This window comes from Oncorhynchus clarkii, chromosome 12 (genome assembly GCF_045791955.1).
Source record: "Oncorhynchus clarkii lewisi isolate Uvic-CL-2024 chromosome 12, UVic_Ocla_1.0, whole genome shotgun sequence".
Taxonomy (NCBI): domain Eukaryota; kingdom Metazoa; phylum Chordata; class Actinopteri; order Salmoniformes; family Salmonidae; genus Oncorhynchus; species Oncorhynchus clarkii.
Window position 1 is genome coordinate 13,493,967 of NC_092158.1, and position 25,037 is coordinate 13,519,003.

General features: G+C 44.7%; 2 protein-coding genes across 2 annotated transcripts in view; one reads left to right on the forward strand and one right to left on the reverse strand.

Annotated features, from left to right (window-relative positions):
* Positions 1 to 4,942: 4,942 nt before the first annotated feature.
* Positions 4,943 to 25,037, reverse strand: part of LOC139421871 (protein FAM163B-like) — a 31,924-nt gene continuing 11,829 nt past the window's right edge. Inside the window, exons 2-3 of the mRNA XM_071173000.1 lie at positions 8,522 to 8,637; positions 4,943 to 6,125 (exon numbers count right to left, since the gene is read on the reverse strand). Coding sequence (XP_071029101.1) covers positions 5,724 to 6,125; positions 8,522 to 8,614 — 495 coding nt within the window. The 5' untranslated portion in view covers positions 8,615 to 8,637 and the 3' untranslated portion in view covers positions 4,943 to 5,723. The remainder of the gene's footprint in view (positions 6,126 to 8,521; positions 8,638 to 25,037) is intronic.
* On the forward strand, positions 13,947 to 15,761 carry LOC139421823 (putative uncharacterized protein ENSP00000383309). Its single transcript, XM_071172945.1, has one exon. It carries the CDS (start codon positions 13,947 to 13,949, stop codon positions 15,759 to 15,761), a length of 1,815 nt encoding a protein of 604 aa, XP_071029046.1.

Consider the following 25,037-nt stretch of genomic DNA (forward strand, 5'->3'; position numbering starts at 1 on the left):
TACGATAATGGTGTACATTTCAGTTGAGTTAAAACATTAATACACAAAACAAGTGTAAAATATAACATTTGAAGGTCACTACTAAGGACATGGCCTAGTGACTTTATTACCTTTACTTAACTAGGCAAGTCAGTTAAGAACACATTTTTATTTACAATGACAGCCTAGGAACAGTGGGTTAACTGCCTTGTTCAGGGGCAGAAAGACAGATTTTTACCTTGTCAGCTCAGCGATTCAATCTTGCAACCTTTCGGTAACTGGCCCAACGCTCTAACCACTAGGCTACCTGCTGGTTACTAGTCCAACGCTCTAACCACTAGGCTACCTGCTGGTTACTAGTCCAACACTCTAACCACTAGGCTACCTGCTGGTTACTAGTCCAACGCTCTAACCACTAGGCTACCTGCTGGTTACTAGTCCAACGCTCTAACCACTAGGCTACCTGCTGGTTACTAGTCCAATGCTCTAACCACTAGGCTACCTGCTGGTTACTAGTCCAACGCTCTAACCACTAGGCTACCTGCTGGTTACTAGTCCAACGCTGTAACCACTAGGCTACCTGCTGGTTACTAGTCCAACGCTCTAACCACTAGGCTACCTGCTGGTTACTAGTCCAACGCTCTAACCACTAGGCTACCTGCTGGTAACTGGCCCAACGCTCTAACCACTAGGCTACCTGTCGACTTATGTGCATTTCATTCATAAAGCACTGTTCACAATCACCAAAATGTAACATTTGTATTTCAAATAAATTGTTGTGATGGAATGGAAGCGTACCAGAACTAGTTGAACTAAAGGCAAACAAGCCACATACTGTACTGTTTGCCAAAAGTAGGCTAAAATGCATACAGAAACTAACTAAAAGTCAATTTAACAGAACTATACATAGTGCCTTAAGAGCATATTAGTATTGATGGCTCATCCATTCATTGCTCTATTAATTCACAGGAACACATTACCCAGAGGGCTGTCCTTCTCCCTGTCACTTCTCACAGTACATACAAGAGCAGATACTTATCAACTATTGTTCAGTGGAAGAAAAGACACTCGCAACAGTCTTACTGCAGGGATTCTGTTCCTGGTAGCTGTTACACCGTGGCCTGTAGGAAGTCCCATGCTGGGGCACAGTTGGAAAGATGATATCAAGCATAATAGGACTTGAAGCACACATCCAGTGTCCCAAGCAGTGTACGTTGCTCCAATGCAGGTCCACTAATGACTGTAAACACCTGTGAGCAGTCCCCAAGAGCCAACACAAATGGTTAGGGTCTGGTCACCTCCACCTGGTTCAGATACTCAACCATGTTGGTCCCAACCTGTTAGAACAATCATTAGATTTTAGAATATGAGGACTTGTACAAAGCATTGAGGTACACTGACAATGCCATCACGCAATTTCTTTTGTATATTTTATAGCCATTTACATCAATCAACACCCAATCCCTGTTTGATGCCTACATCTTCCATTCATTTGAAGCTGTGGCTCATAGGTTAATTTACTCTAATCACGTTTCCAGCCAACCATTTCATTCAGATTAATTACCTGAAGCATGATGAAATGAGTCATGACTTGTGTCATGCACAAAGTAGATGTCCTAACCGACTTGTCAAAACTATAGTTTGTTAACAAGAAATTTGTGGAGGGGTTGAAAAACGAGTTTTAATGACTCCAACCTAAGTGCATGTAAACTTCCGAATTCAACTGTATATATACTGAGATCATGTGACAGATCATGTGACACTTAAATAAAGTCCATCTGTGTGCAATATAACTAATTATGTGACTTCTAAAGGTAATTGGTTGCACCAGATCTTATTTAGGGGCTTCATAGCAAAGGGGGTAAATACCTATACACGCACCACTTTTCCGTTTGATATATATATATATTTAAAAAAAAAAAAAATTTAAACAAGTTTTTCTTTTCATTTCACTTCACCAATTTGGACTATTTTGTGTATGTCCATTACATGAAATCCAAAAATCCATTTAAATTCCAGGTTGTAATGCAACAAAATAGTCAAAGTGCCATGGGAGATGAATACTTTTGCAAGGCACTGCACCTATCACATGAATTTAGCTAAAATATGATAGCTAACATTAGCTAGCTAAGCGCTAGCCAGTCAGTCAGTGGCGCTGATAGAAGGAAACTGGTATCACTAAAATGTGTTTCACTCTATCCCATAAAACATGACATTGCTAACTAGGCATCATTTAAAATGTTAAAGTTGATTACATTTTTTTTTATTAATAAGTAACACACTAAACGGACAACTTTGGTAGCTAGGTACTGTAGCTAGGTAGATAGCTTGGTTTCCATTTTCCAACAGATGTTTCTTATCCCCTTGATTGGTGTTGAACGGTTACTGGTCTTGGAACTCGTGTTCACCAGAAACGGCTTCAGGTAAACTGTTTGCAACTAGTGGCAATAAATATTATTGTTGCCAAAGGTTTGCCGCAGATTCACCACTAGTGGCAAACATTTGAAAACGTATGGCAACATTTTGTGCCACACTATTCAGTTTGTAGTAAATTTGGCACAAACCTGCGAGAAGTTTGCAGCAACAAATAGATTTTTATAAGGGGTTGTGGGTTTGGAAAATTCTGGGATCTGTTATTGAAACATGGAACCAACACTTTACATGCTGCATTTCTTTTTTTCTTCAGTATAGTATAAATCGAGAGTAAGTAAGGACTGGAGGAGGAGGTCTTTAGCCAAGTCTTTAGTAAGAAAATACGTAGTTGCTTTCCTTGTGACAACTACAGTAGTAGAGAAGCGCATAAACACTAGAGATTTTCACACCCTTTTATTGACTCTATGTTGGTTAGTCATACAGTCGAAACAATAACAAAAACATGTTTTACCTTAGAGAGCTCAGAAACAAAGAAAGTTTATCATAAAATGCAAATACTGAGATTATGCAATACTGTAGTTCAGCAAAGAACACCAATACTTTAGAATAATAATAATAATAGTTATAATAATGTTTGTCTCTCATACAATTCCTTATGGCACTAATTTCCTGTGCGGCTGTCAGTAGTAAAGTTGTTAAAAAGAAGATACATTTTTGAAAAATATTATGTATTCATACATGTGTGTACTGTATATGTATCTGTGTGTTTGTTTTGAATAAACATGATGCAAGAATAGATCAATTAAATAAAAAGTCACATACTGTTCAGACAAAATGTTTCACTTGCTGGAATAAACAAACCAAAGAAAACAATAGTGTTTGCTGGTAAACCAGGGGTGGAATAAACAAACCAAATAAAACAACAGTGTTTGCTGGTAAACCAGGGGTGGAATAAACAAACCAAAGAAAACAACAGTGTTTGCTGGTAAACCAGGGGTGGAATAAACAAACCAAAGAAAACAACAGTGTTTGCTGGTAAACCAGGGGTGGAATAAACAAACCAAAGAAAACAACAGTGTTTGCTGGTAAACCAGGGGTAGAATAAACAAACCAAATAAAACAACAGTGTTTGCTGGTAAACCAGGGGTAGAATAAACAAACCAAATAAAACAACAGTGTTTGCTGGTAAACCAGGGGTGGAATAAACAAACCAAAGAAAACAACAGTGTTTGCTGGTAAACCAGGGGTGGAATAAACAAACCAAAGAAAACAACAGTGTTTGCTGGTAAACCAGGGGTGGAATAAACAAACCAAAGAAAACAACAGTGTTTGCTGGTAAACAAGGGGTGGTCAAATAAACGAGAGAACAGAGGCAATGCATCCAATGACAATAACAATCAGATTCCAGCCCCCACTGCACATTCCCTCCGATTTAATCTTAGCAGTAAATCATCTGATTGAAAGAGTGCCCTGTGGGCATGAAAACACAACCACAGAGTCTCTCCATCCCCATCCCGACTATACTGTACACACAGCACAGCTGATGCCTTCTCTCCTCTGGTGCTGCTAGCAGAACCCAGAAAGAACAACCAGACTCTTCCAGGCCAATCAATCGAGTGCAGAGTTAGTACATCCTCTTAGTCCAGCAAGGTGTGTGGAGGGAGCTAGGCCAAGTCCAAACCAATTGAATGAAGAAAAGCCACAAAATATTCTTTAGCTTTATTAGCCCGTGGATCTCAGACAAGGAATCAGGTGAAAAGACCACGATTTGAAACTCCAGTGAACAAGATTACCATAAATTACATTGTAAAGCTAAAGTGTATAAAATATGAAGGTTGTTTATTTAGTTCAGACCTAATCAGACCTAATTAGAATAGACAGTATACAGTAACGACTGAAGTAAAACCTAAAAAAGGGAAAACAACTTTTCAAAAACGTCTTAGCTTGTTTATCCCAACGTGTTAAGCCAACCCTACACACTGTTTGGTAAATTGGCACATTAATAAATAACATAACTTAAAAGCCCACGCTTTAATGTCCTTTTACTGTTATTGCAGTCCAGTTAGTCTGAAAAGTAGGATAACATGTCGTGTACAACGCTGGCTAGAATGATTTTTATACATCACTTCGTTGGTATGTAAGACACACACTAGGGGGACACACGTCTCACCCTCATAACACACTGACATTAAGAACAGAATCATAATCTGCAGCTGTATGTACAAGACAAGATCAAGCCATCACCCTGGTTGGTCTTCCTTAAGAAGCTAGTCTCTAATGTTCTCTTAGTAAAAGGTCTCTCTCTCTCTCTCTCTCTCTCTCTCTCTCTCTCACTCCCTCTCTCTCTCTCTCTCTCTCTCTCTCTCTCTCTCTCTCTCTCTCTCTCTCTCTCTCTCGCACACTCTCTCTCTCTCTCTCTCACTCCCCCCCCCCCTCTCTCTCTCTCTCTCTCTCTCTCTCTCTCTCTCTCACACTCTCTCTCTCTCTCTCTCTCTCTCTCTCTCTCTCTCTGTCTCTCTCTCTCTCTCTCTCTCTCACTCCCGCCCTCTCTCTCTCTCTCTCTCTGTCTCTATATGTCTCCATAATCCACCAGAAGCCCTTCATTTCCTATGTTTTTATGGTCTATAACATGTTGCTCCCCTCTCTTCCATCACTCCTCCAATTCCAAACCATGATGTGATGGATGGCATACTCTATAACTTGGACCATAACTTCGGATTTGATCTGCTCCGTCCCCTTTCTGGTGATCAGGCTGGGGATTGGTGGAGAGTGGCAGTAGTGGGAGGAGGCTCCATAGCCCTCTTATTTATCCTTATCACCATGGTTTCTTGGTTTATTTAGCAGCAACTACAGAAAGTCTGGTATTTATTATTCAAAGGTACAGTTGATGTGGTGGAATTAGACCGGAGGGGATTTAGTTAGACCGGAGGGGATTTAGTTAGACCGGAGGGGATTTAGTTAGACCGGAGGGGATTTAGTTAGACCGGAGGGGATTTAGTTAGACCGGAGGGTGGTTTAGTTAGACTGGAGGGTAATTTAGTTAGACTGGAGGGTAATTTAGTTAGACCGGAGGGTGGTTTAGTTTGACCGGAGGGTGGTTTAGTTAGACCGTTTAGGTTTAGGGTAATCCAATACGAGTCCAGACAGAGTAGAAACTGTTTTATTTGAGGGTCAACATCCTACTCACCACAGAGCAAGCGGATGAGGAGAGGATGGATTTTTTCAATGCTTATCTTTTGCGGTTATATCTCAGCATAAGACCGAGGGACATGGAGCAGTGGTTGTCGAGCTGCAGTCCCACTATCTGTCCCCATTGTATTTATCTATCTGTTTCCATGAGCCCTCTATGCCACGGGGTGTCGCCGATACCACTAGACGTCAGTGCTGATGCTGCAGCTGCGGTTGAACATGTCCCTCATGGTGATTGACCGGGTCAGGTTCAGTTTGTGGTAGCTGGGCATTTCTAAGGGCAGTTCCAGGTCATGCTGTTGGATGCTACGGTAGCTGATGCGGTCGCCGCCGTTCCGCAGGCCGTCCGGATGCTGCAGGTAGAAGGGCACATCATGGTGTGTGCACGAAGGGCAAAATGTCTGCGAGCGCGTTAGTTTCCGCGCTAAAGGCGGTGTGAAGAGGGCGGGGCCGTTAGGGGTGGAGGCGGCGACCGACGCCGCCACAATGTTATGGTTGGAGTGGACTGGCGGGAGGCGGGATGTCACTGCAAAGTCGGGCTCCTCCTCCTCCGACTCCAACTCCTCCTTCTTACAGCAATAATACTGCCAGGGAGAAAAGACACAAGGAGAGATAGCTAAAATAATCACAGCATTCCGTTGACAATAAGAAATGTTTTACATTAGGTTTATCTGTGACAGACCTGTTTCAAACACAACTGTCAAATTATCCAAATACTTGAAAGGCTCTTTTGGAATGTCAATGTAACGCTGACAACGAAACATTGCAATGAAGATGCTGCAAACAGCAATTATCACTTAAAATACAGAGCGCCGTTACTTGACTGACATGGCAGGCCTGCTCTAAATCTACACTGTGTTGAAAACTGTCTAGTGTGGCACACATTGAAATTTGGTCAGCTATTATCAAACATTACATTGAGCTGTTACAAAATATTACACTGAGATACATCTGAGGTTGGCAAAGAGATCGTGCCTGAGAGAAAGAGATGAGAGAGGAACAGAGTATTTGTCTAATTACTCAGACATGACTCTGAGAAAAGGAGCTGTGCTGTCTGTCGTTTAGCTGAATGGAATAGGAATGGATGGTTAGTTAATTAAATGTCATCTCTTTTTGACCCACTTACAGTTTTATGGTAATACAGTGTAATGGAACGTGTCTCAACTCACCCCGATCCATCCTACCCACTTCTATCTACACACTGACGGTTTGATGAGCACAAATCATCAGACATCCCAGAACCAGAGAACCCTGCTGGACCAACACAACGTCGTGTCTAGTGAGAGAGTTCTGATCTGAGAAACGCTTACAGCAACACCTAATAGAGACATAGTTGTTGTTCAGACTGTGGTCAGGGATCTCCAACTCCTCAAGAAAAGAGGAAAATGACCTTTAAAAAACAGACAACAACTCATGGAATGGCGGGTACTGTGATGGGACACACACACGCACACACACAGACGCACCAGACATTATTTAGATGTTGTTGTATTGTTTGTATATCGTTGTATTTTAAATTTGTGTGACTGTTCTTTTCTATTTTGTACTTAACACTTTTTAAAACGTAAACTTCTTAAAACATTGTTGGTTAAGGGCTTGTAAGTAAGCATTTCACTGTAAGGTCTACACCTACTGTATTCGGCCATGTGACAAATAACATTTGATTTGATTGATTTGATTTGTTCGGTGTATCAGTGTTTTGTTACTTGTCATGTTTTGTGTTTTTTTTGCGGACCCCAGGAAGAGTAGCTGCAGCTTCTGCAAAAGCTAGTGGGGATCCAGATACACAAACAAACATTAGCCATATAAAATGCCTAAAATAATGAAGTGTGTATGTCACACCCTGATCTGTTTCACCTCTTTGTGATTGTCTCCACCCCCCTCAAGGTGTCTCCCATCTCACCTCATTAACCCCTATGTATTTATACCTGTGTTCTCTGTTTGTCCTTTGACAGTTCGTTTTGTTCGTTCAGCCTACCAGCGGTTCCCCCTGCTCCTGTATTTTTCTAGTTCCTGTTTCCTGGTTTTCCTGGTTTTGACCATTCTGCCTGCCCTGACCCTGAGCCTGTCGTTCTGTACCTTATGGACTGATCTGGATTACAGTCCTCTGCCTAACCTTGACCTGTCATTCTGCCTGCCCCCCTGTTCTAGTAATACACTTTGTTACTTGACCTGTCATTCTGCCTGCCCCCTGTTCTAGTAATACACTTTGTTACTTGACCTGTCATTCTGCCTGCCCCCTGTTCTAGTAATACACTTTGTTACTTGACCTGTCATTCTGCCTGCCCCCTGTTCTAGTAATACACTTTTGTTACTTCGACACTGTCTGCATCTGGGTCTTCCCTGAAACGTGATAGTGTGGCTTGAACACACACTGGTTGTGTAATGTTGTGATGACTAACTGTTTAAGAAGTGTGTGATTATCGTGACATTGGATCATCCTGATGCCACATAAATAATAAAGCTTTCAGTTTTACTGATGATCAAGATACATGCCACATCTTACTAAAGCTCTCAGTCAGAGGTCTTAGACAGAGGAATAGAGGGGGCTCAGTGCTTATTGTGACACTGACAATTCAGTGACAGTACATGATCTGACCACAATGAAGAGAGTTATAGAGAGGGGCCTGGGAGGGGCTTGAGAGGGGCCTGGGAGGGGCTTGAGAGGGGCCTGAGAGGGGCTTGAGAGGGGCCTGGGAGGGGCTTGAGAGGGCCTTGAGAGGGGCCTGGGAGGGGCTTGAGAGGGGCCTGGGAGGGGCTTGAGAGGGGTCTGAGAGGGGCTTGAGAGGGGCCTGAGAGAGGCCATAGGTAAGCCAACGAATTAAAGGCTTTTTCATTTAGTGCATTGACTTATTGTTGTGGAATTTCAGTTTTACTAATGATTTTCAAGACACAAGCAACAGCTTATTAAAGAAGCCAGTCTGCTCTCAGTCAGATTTACAGTACATCTGTACAGAGCGAGGGCATGAGAAGGTCTTACCTGCAGTCTACAGTAACACAGTACTGCGATGATGCACAGTAAGATAACTGTAGCTAAAATACCGCCTGTGATGACCACTGTCCCGGCTGTCATTCGAAATCCTCTCCATCAACAGCCTGCAGAGAAGAGAGAATTAAATAAAGAGGGGAAGGAGAAGATGGAAAGAGAGAGAGAGACAGAGGGGAGAGAGGAAAGAAAGAGAGATAGAGGGGGAGAGGAAAGAGAGAGAGAGAGGGGGGGAGAGGAAAGAGGGAGAGAGAGGGGGAGAGGAAAGAGAGAGAGAGAGAGGGGGAGAGGAAAGAGGGAGAGAGAGGGGGAGAGGAAAGATACAAAATAAAGACAGTATCTATCAGTGTGTTGTATTCATTAAGCAGATCTTTAACTATGTCATCCACTGAGGGCGCTTATTGAATTATCCTGCCTTTACTAACATATAATAAAATCAAAGCAGAAATCCGTAATCTGGATTTTGTCTCTCTGCTTGAAACACAGACACAGGAGATTAAAAAAAACAGGATGAGCTGTGGAGGGACAGACAGAAAAACAGATGGGGCTGGGATGGATTATGACCCCTGTCTCCTACTCAGAGGCAAGGATGATTGACCTCTGAACTCTGAACCTTATTCAGAGGTCACAGAGGAAAAAAATGAAGACAGCAGCGTTGGCATTAAGGCTTTGCTGAGGCAGCAACATTTAAAAAAAATCTAAATTGAGCTCCTCTTTGGAGGTAACAATACTACACTTAAACCAGGACTAAGACAAATGACATCACACTGTGATTGACTTCACGAAGGTGTGAAAATAACAACCGAGCATTCCCAAATCAACCAGCCTTAGCTCTGACTGACATACACATCTGAGACTGCACTTCCAATCAACCTAACCTCCCAACCAACTTAACCTCCCAATCAACCTAACCTCCCAATCAACCTAACCTCCCAACCAACCTAACCTCTCAATCAACCTCCCAATCAACCTAACCTCCCAATCAACCTAACCTCTCAATCAACCTAACCTCTCAATCAACCTCCCAATCAATCAACCTAACCTCCCAATCAATCAACCTAACCTCCCAATCAATCAACCTAACCTAACCTCCCAATCAACCTCGCAACCAACCTAACCTCCCAATCAACCTAACCTCCCAACCAACCTAACCTCCCAACCAACCTAACCTCCCAATCAACCTAACCTCCCAATCAACCTAACCTCCCAATCAACCTAACCTCTCAATCAACCTAACCTCCCAATCAACCTAACCTCTCAATCAACCTAACCTCCCAATCAACCTTATCTCCCAATCAACCTAACCTCCCAATCAACCTAACCTCCCAATCAACCTAACCTCCCAATCAACCTAATCTCCCAATCAACCTAACCTCCCAACCAACCTAACCTCCCAACCAACCTAACTTCCCAATCAACCTAACCTCCCAACCAACCTAACCTCCCAACCAACCTAACCTCCCAATCAACCTAACCTCCCAATCAACCTAACCTCCCAACCAACCTAACCTCCCAACCAACCTAACCTCCCAACCAACCTAACCTCCCAACCAACCTAACCTAACCTCCCAACCAACCTAACCTCCCAATCAACCTAACCTCCCAACCAACCTAACCTCCCAACCAACCTAACCTCCCAACCAACCTAACCTCCCAATCAAGCTAACCTCTTCTCTCGTCCAACTACAGTGTGGTCGGGTCCTCGGAAAGACATCAACAACCTGTCTTTAGGCCCTTTACCTTGTTACTTTAGATAGATCTGATCAAGTCAATATAGGGAACTCTCTACAAACAACACATACTGTAGCAAACCTACCGGATAGAATCTAGTTTGACAAATTTAATGTAAGAATTGGAAAGAGAAGAAACTGAAAACCAAAACAGAGAATTAAAAAGACAGCAGATGAACAGTCTCATTCAGGTCTGTCAGACTGGACTACAGACAAGATTGGACCTAGACTGGACCACAGACTAGACTGGACCACAGACTAGACTGGACCACAGACTAGACTGGACCACAGACTAGACTGGACTACAGACTAGACTGGACCACAGACTAGACTGGACCACAGACTAGACTGGACTACAGACTAGACTGGACCACAGACTAGACTGGACTACAGACAAGATTGGACCTAGACTGGACCACAGACTAGACTGGACCACAGACTAGACTGGACCACAGACTAGACTGGACTACAGACTAGACTGGACTACAGAATGGTGTCGAAATTAAAAAATCTCACAAAGATGAACAGTCTACAAAATATGACACATTTCTTGTGTGTACTATGTCCATATGTCTCTGAGAATATTGACCATAGGAATAGAATCTCTCTATTCTATATGATTATATGTCTATGGTATTGACTTGGTTGTGTTGACCAGCTAGACAAGAGTGACGGCTCATTAACCTCTGACCTGGAGCTAATTATGTTACTGGTACTAAATTACCCCCACAGAACATGCACATCTGATCATGCCTCCTACTGACAGAGGACGGAGGAAGCTACCTACTCAAATACCTTTTACACACAGTATACAGTAAAGTACGGTATGATACTACACTGAGTGTAAATAACATTAGGAGCACCTTCCTAATATTGAGTTTCACCCCCTTTTGCATTCAGAACAGCCTACATTTTTTGGGGCATGGATGCTGGCCAATGTTGACTCCAATGCTTCCCACAGTTGTGTCAAGTTGGATGGATATCCTTTGGGTGGCGGACCATTCTTAATACACTTGGGAAACTGTTGAGCATGAAAACCCAGCACCGTTGCAGTTCTTGAATACCAACTACTACCGTACCCCGTTCAAAGACACAGACATGTTTGGTCTTGCCCATTCACCCTCTGAATAGAACACAAACACAATCCATGTCTCAATGTTCACAAGGCTTAAACATCCTTCTTCAACCTGACTCCTCCCCTTCATCTACACTGATTGGTGGACATCAATAAGGGAACATATCTTTCACCTGGTCAGTCTATGTCATGGAAAGAGCAGGTGTTAATAAGTATGTGCTATCATCACATACACACACACACACATTTGCAATCACCTCTGATATAACCCCACCCCCCTCCACCAATAACCCATGATATAACCCCCCTACCTATAACCCATTATATAACCCCCCCCCACTAATAACCCATTATATAACCCCCCCCACTAATAACCCATGATATAAACCCCTCCACCAATAACCCATGATGTAATCCCCCTACCTATAACCCATGATATAACTCCCCCACTAATAACCCATGATATAAACCCCTCCACTAATAACCCATGATATAACCCCCCTACCTATAACCCATGATATAAACCCCTCCACTAATAACCCATGATATAACCCCCCTACATACAACCCATGATATAACCCCCTCCACTAATAACCCATGATATAAACCCCTCCACTAATAACCCATGATATAACCCCCCCTACCTATAACCCATGATATAAACCCCTCCACTAATAACCCATGATATAACCCCCCTACCTATAACCCATGATATAACCCCCCTACCTATAACCCATGATATAACCCCCCCACTAATAACCCATGATATAAACCCCTCCACTAATAACCCATGATATAACCCCCCCTACCTATAACCCATGATATAAACCCCTCCACTAATAACCCATGATATTACCCCTCCACTAATAACCCATGATATAACCCTCCCTACCTATAACCCATGATATAACCCCCCTACATACAACCCATGATATAACCCCCTCCACTAATAACCCATGATATAAACCCCTCCACTAATAACCCATGATATTACCCCTCCACTAATAACCCATCATATAACCCCTCCCTCTACCAATAACCAATGAAATAACCCTTCCCCCAATAACCCATGATATAACCCCTCCACTAATAACCCATCATATAACCCCTCCTACCAATAACCAAGGAAATAACCCTTCCCCCAATAACCCATGCTATAAATCCACCATCACAGTGCTGCTGTGTGTAGCTCGAGCTCCTAGCGTCCCCTAGGGATGATCTCATCAGATCAGTGTGTGAGAGATGTGTTGCTGTAACACGACATGATGCATAAATTATTTACCATAGACACAGTGGAAAGCGTGGAAGCAGGCAGTGTCCAGCCACTACAGTCGAAGAGGAGGTAGACAAACCATTTTTTAAGCAACAATGTAGAAATCTTGTTGTCTCAGCTCTTGTGTGTCTCAGCTCTTGAGTGTGAACATGTCTAGTGGAGTGCAGAAGCAAGAGAGATGTTGAGAGATAACAGATGCAAGAGAGATGTTGTGTACATACACACACATAATGCAGACATGCTCACAGAAACACACAGCAGTACATACACACACAGACTGAGACATATGCACACACATAGAGACAACACACATCTCTCCTCTCTCTCTTTATCTCTCTCGCTCTCTCTCGGTCTCGGTCTCTCTCCCCGCCTTCTCTCCCCCTCTCTCAATTTTTCTCTCATTGTCTCTCTTTCCCTCTCTCCACCTCCCCCCCCCCTCTCTCTCTCTCTCTCTCTCTCTCTCTCTCTCTCTCTCTCTCTCTCTCTCCCCATCTCTCCCTCTCTCCCACGCAATTAAAATGTGAATTCTCTCTCTATCTCTCCCTCTCACTCTCTCTCCCCTCTCTCTCTCTCCCTCCCTCTCTCTCTCTCTCAATTTAAATTTCAATTATCTCTCCCCCTCTCCCTATCTCTCCCTCAATGTAAATTATCTCTCCCCCCTCTCTCTCTCTCACTCTCTCTCTCACACACACACACACACACACACACACACACACACACACACACACACACACACACACACACACACACACACACACACACACACACACACACACACACACACACACACACACACACACACACACAGTGGGTCCAAAGGAATAAGTTGGCACATTTTAATGAAACATGGCACTAACCACAAAAGGAGTCTTGCCAATTACTTTTGACAATTCTAAAGTTGAAATAGGAGAGTGAGTGTGAACACGCTACAGGGGAGATGAAAGACATGCACAGGGAAATAGGAACACTGCCACAGAGACCCATTCAACAAGCCAGCTCAGAGAAACAATATAATGAACTAGAAATGTCCTCATTCCTGTAATGTTCTTTATTGTTAACCTGTCTGTTCGTAGAATATAGTGCATGGAAAGTACACACAGCAGGTCAGTAGATCAAACCTTTCCTGAGCTCTACCTCACCAAGAATACACCTAATGTACCACAAATAAATGGTGGTATAACCAAAACGTTTTCAATGGCTTGCTTCACTCTCAAAAAGGTTTTATAGAACAGCAAATGACTATTATTATTTTTTAGCAGTGCACAGCTAGGCAGAAGAAACCTTTTGTTAGCCACACACAGTCCACTTCAATAGTATATAAACCCAAACACAGAGTAGAGCATGGTGCAGTCTGCTGTGGGTTCCATTCCCTACGGCGGACCAAACCCATGGCAGACCAAACCCAAACCCACGGCGGACCAAACCCACGGCGGACCAAACCCACGGCGGACCAAACCCACGGCGGACCAAACCCAAACCCACGGCGCACCAAACCCACGGCGGACCAAACCCACGGCGGACCAAACCCACGGCGGACCAAACCCAAACCCACGGCGCACCAAACCCACGGCGGACCAAACCCAAACCCACAGCGCACCAAACCCACGGCGGACCAAACCCACGGCGGACCAAACCCACGGCAGACCAAACCCAAACCCACGGCGGACCAAACCCACGGCAGACCAAACCCAAACCCACGGCGGACCAAACCCACGGCAGACCAAACCCAAACCCACGGCGGACCAAACCCACGGCGGACCAAACCCAAACCCACGGCGGACCAAGCCCACGGCGGACCAAACCCACGGCGGACCAAAACCCACGGCGGACCAAACCCAAACCCACGGCGCACCAAACCCACGGCGGACCAAACCCACGGCGGACCAAACCCACGGCGGACCAAACCCAAACCCACGGCGCACCAAAACCACGGCGGACGAAAACCACGGCGGACCAAAACCCACGGCGGACCAAACCCACGGCGGACCAAACCCACGGCGGACCAAACCCAAACCCACGGCGCACCAAAACCACGGCGGACGAAAACCACGGCGGACCAAAACCCACGGCGGACCAAACCCAAACCCACGGTGCACCAAACCCACGGCGGACCAAACCCAAACCCACGGTGGACCAAACCCAAACCCACGGCGGACCAAACCCACGGCGGACCAAACCCACGGCAGACCAAACCCAAACCCACGGCACACCAAACCCACGGCGGACCAAACCCACGGCAGACCAAACCCACGGCAGACCAAACCCAAACCCACGGCGGACCAAAACCACGGCAGACCAAACCCAAACCCACGGCGGACCAAACCCACGGCAGACCAAACCCAAACCCACGGCGGACCAAACCCACGGCGGACCAAACCCAAACCCACGGCGGACCAAGCCCACGGCGGACCAAACCCACGGCGGACCAAAACCCACGGCGGACCAAACCCAAACCCACGGCGCACCAAACCCACGGCGGACCAAACCCACGGCGGACCAAACCCAAACCCACGGCGCACCAAAACCACGGCGGATGAAAACCACGGCGGACCAAAACCCACGGCGGACCAAACCCAAATCCACGGTGCACCAAACCCACGGCGGACCAAACCCAAACCCACGGTGGACCAAACCCAAACCCACGGCGGACCAAACCCATGGCGGACCAAACCCACGGCAGACCAAACCCAAACCCACGGCGGACCAAACCCACGGCAGACCAAACCCAAACCCACGGCGGACCAAACCCACGGCAGACCAAACCCAAACCCACGGCGGACCAAACCCACGGCGGACCAAACCCAAACCCACGGCGGACCAAGCCCACGGCGGACCAAACCCACGGCGGACCAAAACCCACGGCGGACCAAACCCAAACCCACGGCGCACCAAACCCACGGCGGACCAAACCCACGGCGGACCAAACCCACGGCGGACCAAAACCAAACCCACGGCGCACCAAAACCACGGCGGACCAAAACCACGGCGGACCAAAACCCACGGCGGACCAAACCCAAACCCACGGTGCACCAAACCCACGGCGGACCAAACCCAAACCCACGGTGGACCAAACCCAAACCCACGGCGGACCAAACCCACGGCGGACCAAACCCACGGCGGACCAAACCCACGGCGGACCAAAAACGTAAAATGTAATACCTTCCTTTATCCTATATAATGATTTTATACAGGGTGGAGAGGTTGGATTGGGGACACACACAATGCATTGTCCGGGTAGCCATTTGATTAGCTGTTGTGGAGCCTTTTGGTCCTAGACTTGGTGCTCTTGGACTTGGTGCTCCGGTACCGCTTGCCATGCGGTAGCAGAGAGAACAGTCTATGACCATTTTTAGGGCCTTCCTCTGACACCGCCTGGTATAGAGGTCCTGGATGGCAGGCAGCTTAGCTCCAGTGATGTACTGGGCCGTACGCACTACCCTCTGTAGTGCCTTGCGGTCGGAGACTGAGCAGTTGCCGTACCAGGCAGGGATGTAATCAGTCAGGATGCTCTTGATGTTGCAGCCCTCTTCACGACTGTATTGGTGTGATTGGACCATTCTAGTTTGTTGGTGATATGGACACCAAGGAACTTGAAGCTCTGAACCTGCTCCACAACCACCCCATTGATGAGTGCTCGGTTCTCCTTTTCCTGTAGTCTGCAATCATCTCCTTTGTCTTGGTTATGTTGAGGGACAGGTTGTTATTCTGGCACCACCCGGCCAAGTCCCTGACCTTGCAGAGGGAGAAGGTTCCCTTAGTGCACATGGACTATGGTGGTCTGCTTGAAACATGCTGGTATTACAGACTCAATCAGGGACATATTGAAAATGTCAGTGAAGACACCTGCCAGTTGGTCAGCACATGCCCGGAGCACACGTCCTGGTAATCCGTCTGCCCCCACAACCTGTTGGTTCGTCTGAGGGGGTAGCGGGATTTCTTATAAGCTTCCAGGTTAGGGTCCTGCTCCTTGAAGTCAGCAGCTCTACCCTTTAGCTCAGTGCGGTTGTTGCCTGTGATCCATGGTTTCTGGTTGGGGTACGTACATACAGTCACTGTTGGGACAACGTCATCGATGCACTTATTGATGAAGCCAGTGACTGATGTGGTGTACTCCTCAATGCCATCGGGGGAATTCCGGAACATATTCCAGTCTGTGCTAACAAAACAGTCCTGCAGCTTAGCATCTGCATCATCTGACAACTTTGTTATTGATCAAGTCACTAGTGATTCCTGCTTTAGTTTTTACTTGTAAGCAGGAATCAGGAGGGTTGAATTATGGTCAGATTTGCCAAATGGGGGGCGAGGGAGAACTTCGTATGCGTCTCTGTGTGTGGAGTAAAGGTGGTCTAGAGTTTTTTTCCCTCTGGTTGCACATTGAACATGCTGATAGAAATTAGGTAAGACTGATTTCAGAAGATGAACAGGTATTCAGCAACACCGTAGAGCAGACTGAAGATTAACAAGTATTCAGCAACACCGTAGAGCAGACTGAAGATTAACAAGTATTCAGCAACACTATTTTGCTTTAAGGAAAAAAAAACATTATGCTGGCTGTTGCATTTTTTCAATAAGTCATAGTATGTAGGCCTACTGATCTAGGTAAAGAAGCACAAAGAAGCCAGCAGCCTTATTTTACTGCAGTGCAGTCACTTTCTGAGTCACAATGCAAGACGAGCTACCGCTCAGATTTTTTTTTAAACGATTTTTGAATGACTACTTCATCTCTGTACTCCACACATACAATTATCTGTAAGAACCCTCAGTCCAGCACCACAAAGACCAGGGAGGTTATGGCTCGCAAAGAAGGTCACCAATTGGTAGATGGTAGTACCTATAGGTACTGTAGATGGGTTAAGAAAACATGGTGAAATTACAAAGATACAGGCTTCCTTCCTAACTCAATTGCCGAAGAGGAAGGAAACCACATTTCACTTTTTGTCCTGAATACAAAGTGTTATGTTTGGGGCAAATCCAATACATCAGTACCAGTTTCCATATTTTCAAGTATAGTGGGGCTGCATCATGTTATGGGTTTGCTTGTAATTGTTAAAGGACTGGGTAGTTTTTCAGGATAAAATTGAAATGGAATGAAATTAAGCACAGGCAAAATCCTAGGGAAAACCTGGTTCGGTCTGCTTTCCACCAGACACTGGGAGTTGAATTCACCTTTCAGCAGGACAATAACCTAAAACACAAGGCCAAATCTACACTGGAGTGGCTTACCAAGAAGACAGTAAATGTTCCTGAGTGGATGAGTTAAATCTACTTGAAAATCTATGGCAAGACCTGAAAATGATTGTCTATCAATGATCAACAACCAATTTGACCAAGCTTGAAGAAGTTTGAAAATAATAATGTGAAAATGTTGTACAATTCAGGCGTGGAAAGCTCTTAGAAAAAGTATAAAAAAAGACTCCCAGCTGTAATCACTGCCAAAGGTGCTTCTAAAAAGTATTGACCCAGGGGTGTGAATACATATGTAAACAAGATATTTCTGTATTTTCTTCATTTTCCATAAATTTGCAAACATTTCACCTTGTCATTATGGGGTATTGTGTGTAGATGGGTGACACACAAAAAAATATATATATTTTGAATTCAGGCTGTAACATCAAAATGTGGAATAAGTCAAGGGGTATGATTACTTTCTGAAGGGACTGTAATGCTCAAAAAAGCATTGAAAAACCTCCACAAAGCAAATTGGACAGTTTTACCTAGTGTTGATTCTTCAGTGTAACATTTCTAGTGTTGAATCAGGAGTTAAATGAACTCTGTAAGTGTTGCTTTTAATAATCAGTGTTAAACCAAAGTGACGGCCATCATTATCATATTTCCCAGAATGCTCTATTGTAGGTAGATTTAAAAAAAATGTTTGTTTCAATATCTATGTTTTTACATGTACACTGATTGATTTATTAATGTTATGCTACTCAAATATAAATAAAACATTTCAAAATGAATCCAATGTGTTACTTGGACTTATTGCACCCTTTACTGAAATGGTTGTTCCAGTTTAGATGGTTAAGGCATTCTCATAACTAAGCCTTCCCAACCCGGCAGTCATTCCAAAATGCTAAAATTCTAAATGTTGGATATCCCCACTCTGGCTGGATTCCATTAGGAATTATACATCATGCAAGCCAGCATAAAGTAACTGCCAGGCCTGAGGTGGCCTGTAAACCATCAGTTTCAGGCCACTGTATTAGGGTAAAAATAGGACCTCAAAATAAGGCCTTATGAAATATGTGTTGTATTGTCTGAAATAATTTAATTTGAATGATAACATATTCATTTAGAATCCTGAAGGCCACAGGACTGAAAATGAATGAATGCAACAACCGTCTCTCACTAACAAATGCTATCATGGGTGGTAACTACAATTCACTCGAAAGGCAAAGCACTCTGGGAAATATGCAAATATGACTTTACACTAAACAGTGTGTTAATTTAACACTGAAAAGGACCTGTATAGACACTGGACCAGTGTTAAAATTAACACTGTCAGTGTTGATTTAACACTGGAGAATTTGCTGTGCAGACTCTTGCTGTTGATGTTTTTATTATAGTCTGTCAGAGCAGAGAGACATACCTTTGTACAAGAGGCAGGGTCAGAGCTGAGAGAGAGACATACCTTTGTACAAGAGGTGGGCTCAGAGCTGAGAGAGAGACATACCTTTGTACAAGAGGCAGGGTCAGAGCTGAGAGAGAGACATACCTTTGTACAAGAGGCAGGGTCAGAGCTGAGAGAAAGACATGCCTTTGTACAAGAGGTGGGCTCAGAGCTGAGAGAGAGACATACCTTTGTACAAGAGGCAGGGTCAGAGCTGAGAGAGAGACATACCTTTGTACAAGAGGCAGGGTCAGAGCTGAGAGAGAGACATACCTTTGTACAAGAGGCAGGGTCAGAGCTGAGAGAGAGACATACCTTTGTACAAGAGGTGGGCTCAGAGCTGAGAGAGAGACAGGGAGATGGCATGGTGTCCTTGAAGAAGAGCATGAAGGGAGGAAGGAAAAATGATTGGAGGAAGTGTCATTGAAGGAGGGAAAGTGGGTAGTTTATAATAGGTTGTATAAATTGACACTCTTTTTATTATCTCTGTAACGTATACGCAGGGAGTCGGGAAGTTGGTGCAGAAGTTGAGTTTAATAATAATAAACACGAAGAAAATCCAAAACAGGCGTCACATACTGAATGTTAATCCCCCTGATGACTGACGCTACAGAGGTCAATATGAAGGGAGAGTAATCAGGGTGGTCATGAAGTCCAGGTGTGCGTAATGATGGTCGCCATGTGTGCGCAATGTGGGCTGCCAGGACCGGTGGTTAGCAGACCTGGCGACGCCGAGCGCCAAAAGGAGGGAGCAGGATTTATGCATGACAATCTCCTTTTCAGGTGGTATTAGAAGTGTCACTTTGGAGACTGAATAGTTTAGGGCAAAGCTGATTTTAGTTATACTGTACAGTACAACAGTGGTCAACGTCCAAGGCGTTTCTAGTCGTCTAGTCGATCATTTCTGTAAAAAACCCAACGATGTGGCAATGCGTTTCTATTGTTTCGAGCTGTTGGCGGGAGGTGCACTTGATTCAGCAGCCTTAGCGCTGGGAAGGCCAAGTGTTTCCCTTTTGATTTCAAAGGTCTGAGGGTAGAACTCTGTCACAGGCCCAGAGAGCAAATCAAGTTCACCTATAGGCCTACCATTGGCCAATCGGATAGTTCAGATCACTGTGTCTGCACTGTGTTTCCTCGAGCCATAGACTGTAAAAAGAAGCCTCATACACACAGCAAAGTTGATTTCAAAACTTAGAAAACCATGACTAGAGAAAGACTCAAAGAATACAGAAATTGGCTGCTGTTTTTATGAGTAAGTTCATTTTTAAGTTTTATAAGCCATAAAATGTGTGTTCTCCCTACTTCCACCAATGGTACAACCAGCACTGCAGCTGTAATGAATGAGTATAGCAAAGTGTTTCAATAAGCTTGCGTTATTATTAGCAGCTTGTCTTTTTTAATATCAAGGAATATTTCACTTTCTCTGGTCATAGGAGTAACAACATGAATGCAGTGCAACTTGCAGTGCGACTTGAGGTTCTCCATCAGCTGGAAGACTGTGTCCCCTTTTCTCAGCGGAGGGAGGGAGAGCAGAGGGAAGGTGAGTCGGGTCACTCAGGTGAGAGTGAGAAGTAGAGGGTGTAATGTTATTAAACTATTATTGAACACTGAGTGAGTCCATGCAACTTCTTATGTGACTTGTTAAGCACATTTTTACTCCTTAACTTATTTAGGCTTGCCATAAAAAACGGGTTAAATATTTATTGACTGAAGACTTTTCAGATTTTCACTTTTAATGAATTAGTAAAAATGTCTAAACACATAATTCCAGTATCATTATAGGGTATTGTGTGTAGGCCAGTGACAAAACAATGTAATATTGTTACTCTCCAGACTATTCTCTCTCTCTCTCTCTCTCTCTCTCTCTCTCTCTCTCTCTCTCTCTCTCTCTCTCTCTCACACAATACTCATTCTTTCTGTCTCTGTCTCACTCTTTTCCTCTCCCTTTCTCCACGCTCTCTGTGGTTGCTGAAGGATACAAAGTCCCCATGGCAACAGACTGATACAGTACCTGAAACAATTCACAAGCTTATTTGAGCAGACAAGAGCTGTGTGTGTGTGTGTGTGTGTGTGTGTGTGTGTGTGTGTGTGTGTGTGTGTGTGTGTGTGTGTGTGTGTGTGTGTGTGTGTGTGTGTGTGTGTGTGTGTGTGTGTGTGTGAGACAGAGGACAAAGGCAATATCAAATTCATCAAGACAAACAAAATGTAGCCTACCTGAGCGGAGCGTATGCAAGCCCCAGGATATATACACACACACACTCACTCACTCACTCACTCACTCACTCACTCACTCACTCACTCACTCACTCACTCACTCACTCACTCACTCACTCACTCACTCACTCACTCACTCACTCACTCACTCACTCACTCACTCACTCACTCACTCACTCACTCACACACACACACACACACACACACACACACACACACACACACACACACACACACACACACACACACACACACACACACACACACACACACACACACACACACACACACACACACACACACACACACACACACACACACACACACACACACACACACACACACACACCAGCTACTGGTCTGTTACATCCTTGTCTCATGGGTTCCACCTCTGCCCATGATAACAGCCAGTACAATAGCACTCTGTCTCTTCCACCATACTATAACTCCGTTATGACAGAACATCCTCCTGGGTCAACACACTAACGACAACAACAGACTCAAGGTTCATTTGTGACTTCATCCACAAAGATGGGACATGGGCGACTAGGTTTATTCGCTTAACATGAGTGCATTGTGACATGGACTGTTACTTTTCCCTAACCTGGACGACACTGGGCCAATTGTGTGCCGCCCTATGGGACTCCCGATCACAGCCAGTGATACAGCCCGGGATCAAACCAGGGTCTGTAGTGACACCTCTAGCACTGAGATGCAGTGTCTTAGGCTGCTGCGCTATTGGGGAGCCCTGAAAGGCTAGAGCTGCTGCTTTCAAGGAGCGGGACACTATTCCGGACGTTTTTAAGAAACCCCGCTAGGCCCTCCGACTAACCATAAAACCGGCAAAGCGTCAGTACAGGACCGAGATCAAATCCTACTACACCGGCTTTGACACTCGTCAGATGTGGCATGGCTTGCAAACTATCACAGATTACAACGGGAAAGCCAGCCGTGAGCTGTCCAGTGACGCCTGCCTACCAGACAAGCTAAATACATTCTACGCTCACTTTGAGGCTAGCAACACTGAACGATGCATGAGGGAACCCCTCAACACGGGGTTCCCTCAGGGGTGAATGCTTAGTCCCCTCCTGCACTCCCTGTTCACCCACGACTGCGTGGCCACGCATGACTCCAACACCATCATTAAGTTTGCCGACAACACAACTGTGGAAGGCCTGATCACCGACAACAATGAGACAGGCTACAGGGAGAAGGTCAGAGACGTTTGAGTGTGGTACCAGGACAACAATCTCTCCCTCAACATCAGCAGGACAAAGGAGCTGATCATGGACTACAGGAAACGAAGGGCCGAGCACGACCCCATTCACACCAGAGCTTCAAGTTCCTCTGTGTCCACATCACTAAGGAATTATCATGGTCCACACATACCAACACAGTCATGAAGAGGGTATGACAATGCCTCTTCTCCCTCAGGAGGGTGAAAATATTCGTCATGGGCACTCAGATCCTCAAAAAGTTCTACAGCTGCACCATTGAGAGCATCTTGACTGGCTGCATCACCACTTGGTATGGCAACTGCTTGGCATCCTACCGCAAGGCACTACAGAGGGGAGTGAGTACAGCACAGTACATCACTGGAACTGACCTCCCTCCCATCTAGGACCTCTATACCTGGCGGTGTCAGAGGAAGGCCCTAAAAATTTTCAAATATTCCAGCCACCCAAGTTATAGACTGTTCTCTCTGATACCGTATGGCAAGCGAAACTGACGCTCCAAGTCTGGAACCAACAGGACCCTGAAGAGCTTCTACCTCCAAGCCATGAGACTACTAAATAGTTAGTCAGAGTAGATATTGGTTAACTATTTAACTATCTGCATTGACTCGTTTTTGAACTAACTCTTTTGATTCATCAAATTTGCTGCTGTTACTGTTTATCATCTATCCTGTTGTCTGGTCACTTTATCCCTACCTATATGTACATACTGTATCTACCTCAATGACCTCGTACAGCTGCAGATTGACTCAGTACTGGTACCCTGTGTATATTGTCAAGTTATCTTTAATCATTGTGTATTTATTTGTCTTGTTATTATTTTTCTATTATTTCTCTTTTTTCTCTCTCTGCATTGTTAGGGGACAGAGAAGGGGAAAGGGGGATACCTAGTCAGTTGTACAACTGAATGAATTCAACTGAAATGTGTCTTCCGCATTTAACCCGACCCCTCTGAATCAGAGAGGTGCCGGGGGGCATATGACCATTCAACCCATGTCTAGCTAATTAATCTACGATGCGACTGTACTGTATATTATAGATAGTATATAGAGGTCGGCCATGGCCATGCATGGCTAAACTGACTGTCATAGAGGCTATATGAGTCAACGGCAGATCTCCCCTCCAGGGGGTAGAGATGAGAAGGGAGTGCTGGGTGGGTGGGGTTAGCATCAGTCAGTAAAATAGTTATTTTAAGTCATAGTTGTTTGCATTTTTTAACTATCTTTCAGATGCTTGTTTTCTGTCTGTGTGCATGTTGGTATGTGATACCTTTTATTCCAACACTACAGGTTACTCAGGTACTGAGTAATATATAGGCAGAGTTAGAAAGGAAAAGCCATATCTCAGACTGGCTAATGAAAATAAAAGATTAAGATGGGCAAAAGAACACAGACACTGGACAGAGGAACTCTGCCTAGAAGGCCAGCATCCCGGAGTCACCTCTTCATCGGTTGATGTTGAGACGGGTGTTTTGCGGGTACTATTTAATGAAGCTGCCAGTTGAGGACTTGTGAGGCGTCTGCTTCTCAAACTAGACACTCTAATGTACTTGTCCTCTTGCTCAGTTGTGCACTGGGGCCTCCCACTCCTCTTTCTATTCTGGTTAGAGACAGTTTGTGTTGTTCTGTAAAGGGAGTAGTACCCAGCGTTGTACGAGATCTTCAGTTTCATGGCAATTTATCGCATGGAATAGCCCTCATTTCTCAAAACAAGAATAGACTGACAAGTTTCAGTAGAAAGTTATTTGTTTCTGGCCATTTTGAGCCTGTAAGCGAACCCAGAAATGCTGATGCTCCAGATACTCAACAAGTCTAAAGAAGGCCAGTTTTATTGCTTCTTTAATCAGAACAACAGTTTTCAGCTGTGCTAACATAATTGGTAAAGGGTTTTCTAATGATCAATTAGCCTTTTAAAATTATAAACTTGGATTAGCTAACACAACGTGCCATTGGAACACAGGAGTGATGGTTGCTGATAATGGGCCTCTGTACACCTATGTACTGTAGATATTCCATTAAAAATCTGCCGTATCCAGCTACAATAGTAATTTACAACAAGGTCTACACTGTATTTCTGATCAATTTGATGTTATCAATGGACAAAAAAATGAGCTTTTCTTTCAAAATCAAGCACATTTCAAAGTTACCCCAAACGGTAGTGTCTCAATATATATATATATATATATTCATCCCTCCTCTCCTCATCCCTTCTCCAGCGTCTGTTTGGCATGGCAGAGTGGCAGAGGAGTCAGGTGACGGGAGGGAAGAGAGAGGTGACAGGGAGAGAGAGAGAAAGACAGAGAAAGACAGAAATACAGGGGGAGAAAGAGAGAGAGAGAGAGAGAGAGGTGGCTGGGAGAAAAATAAAGTTAGG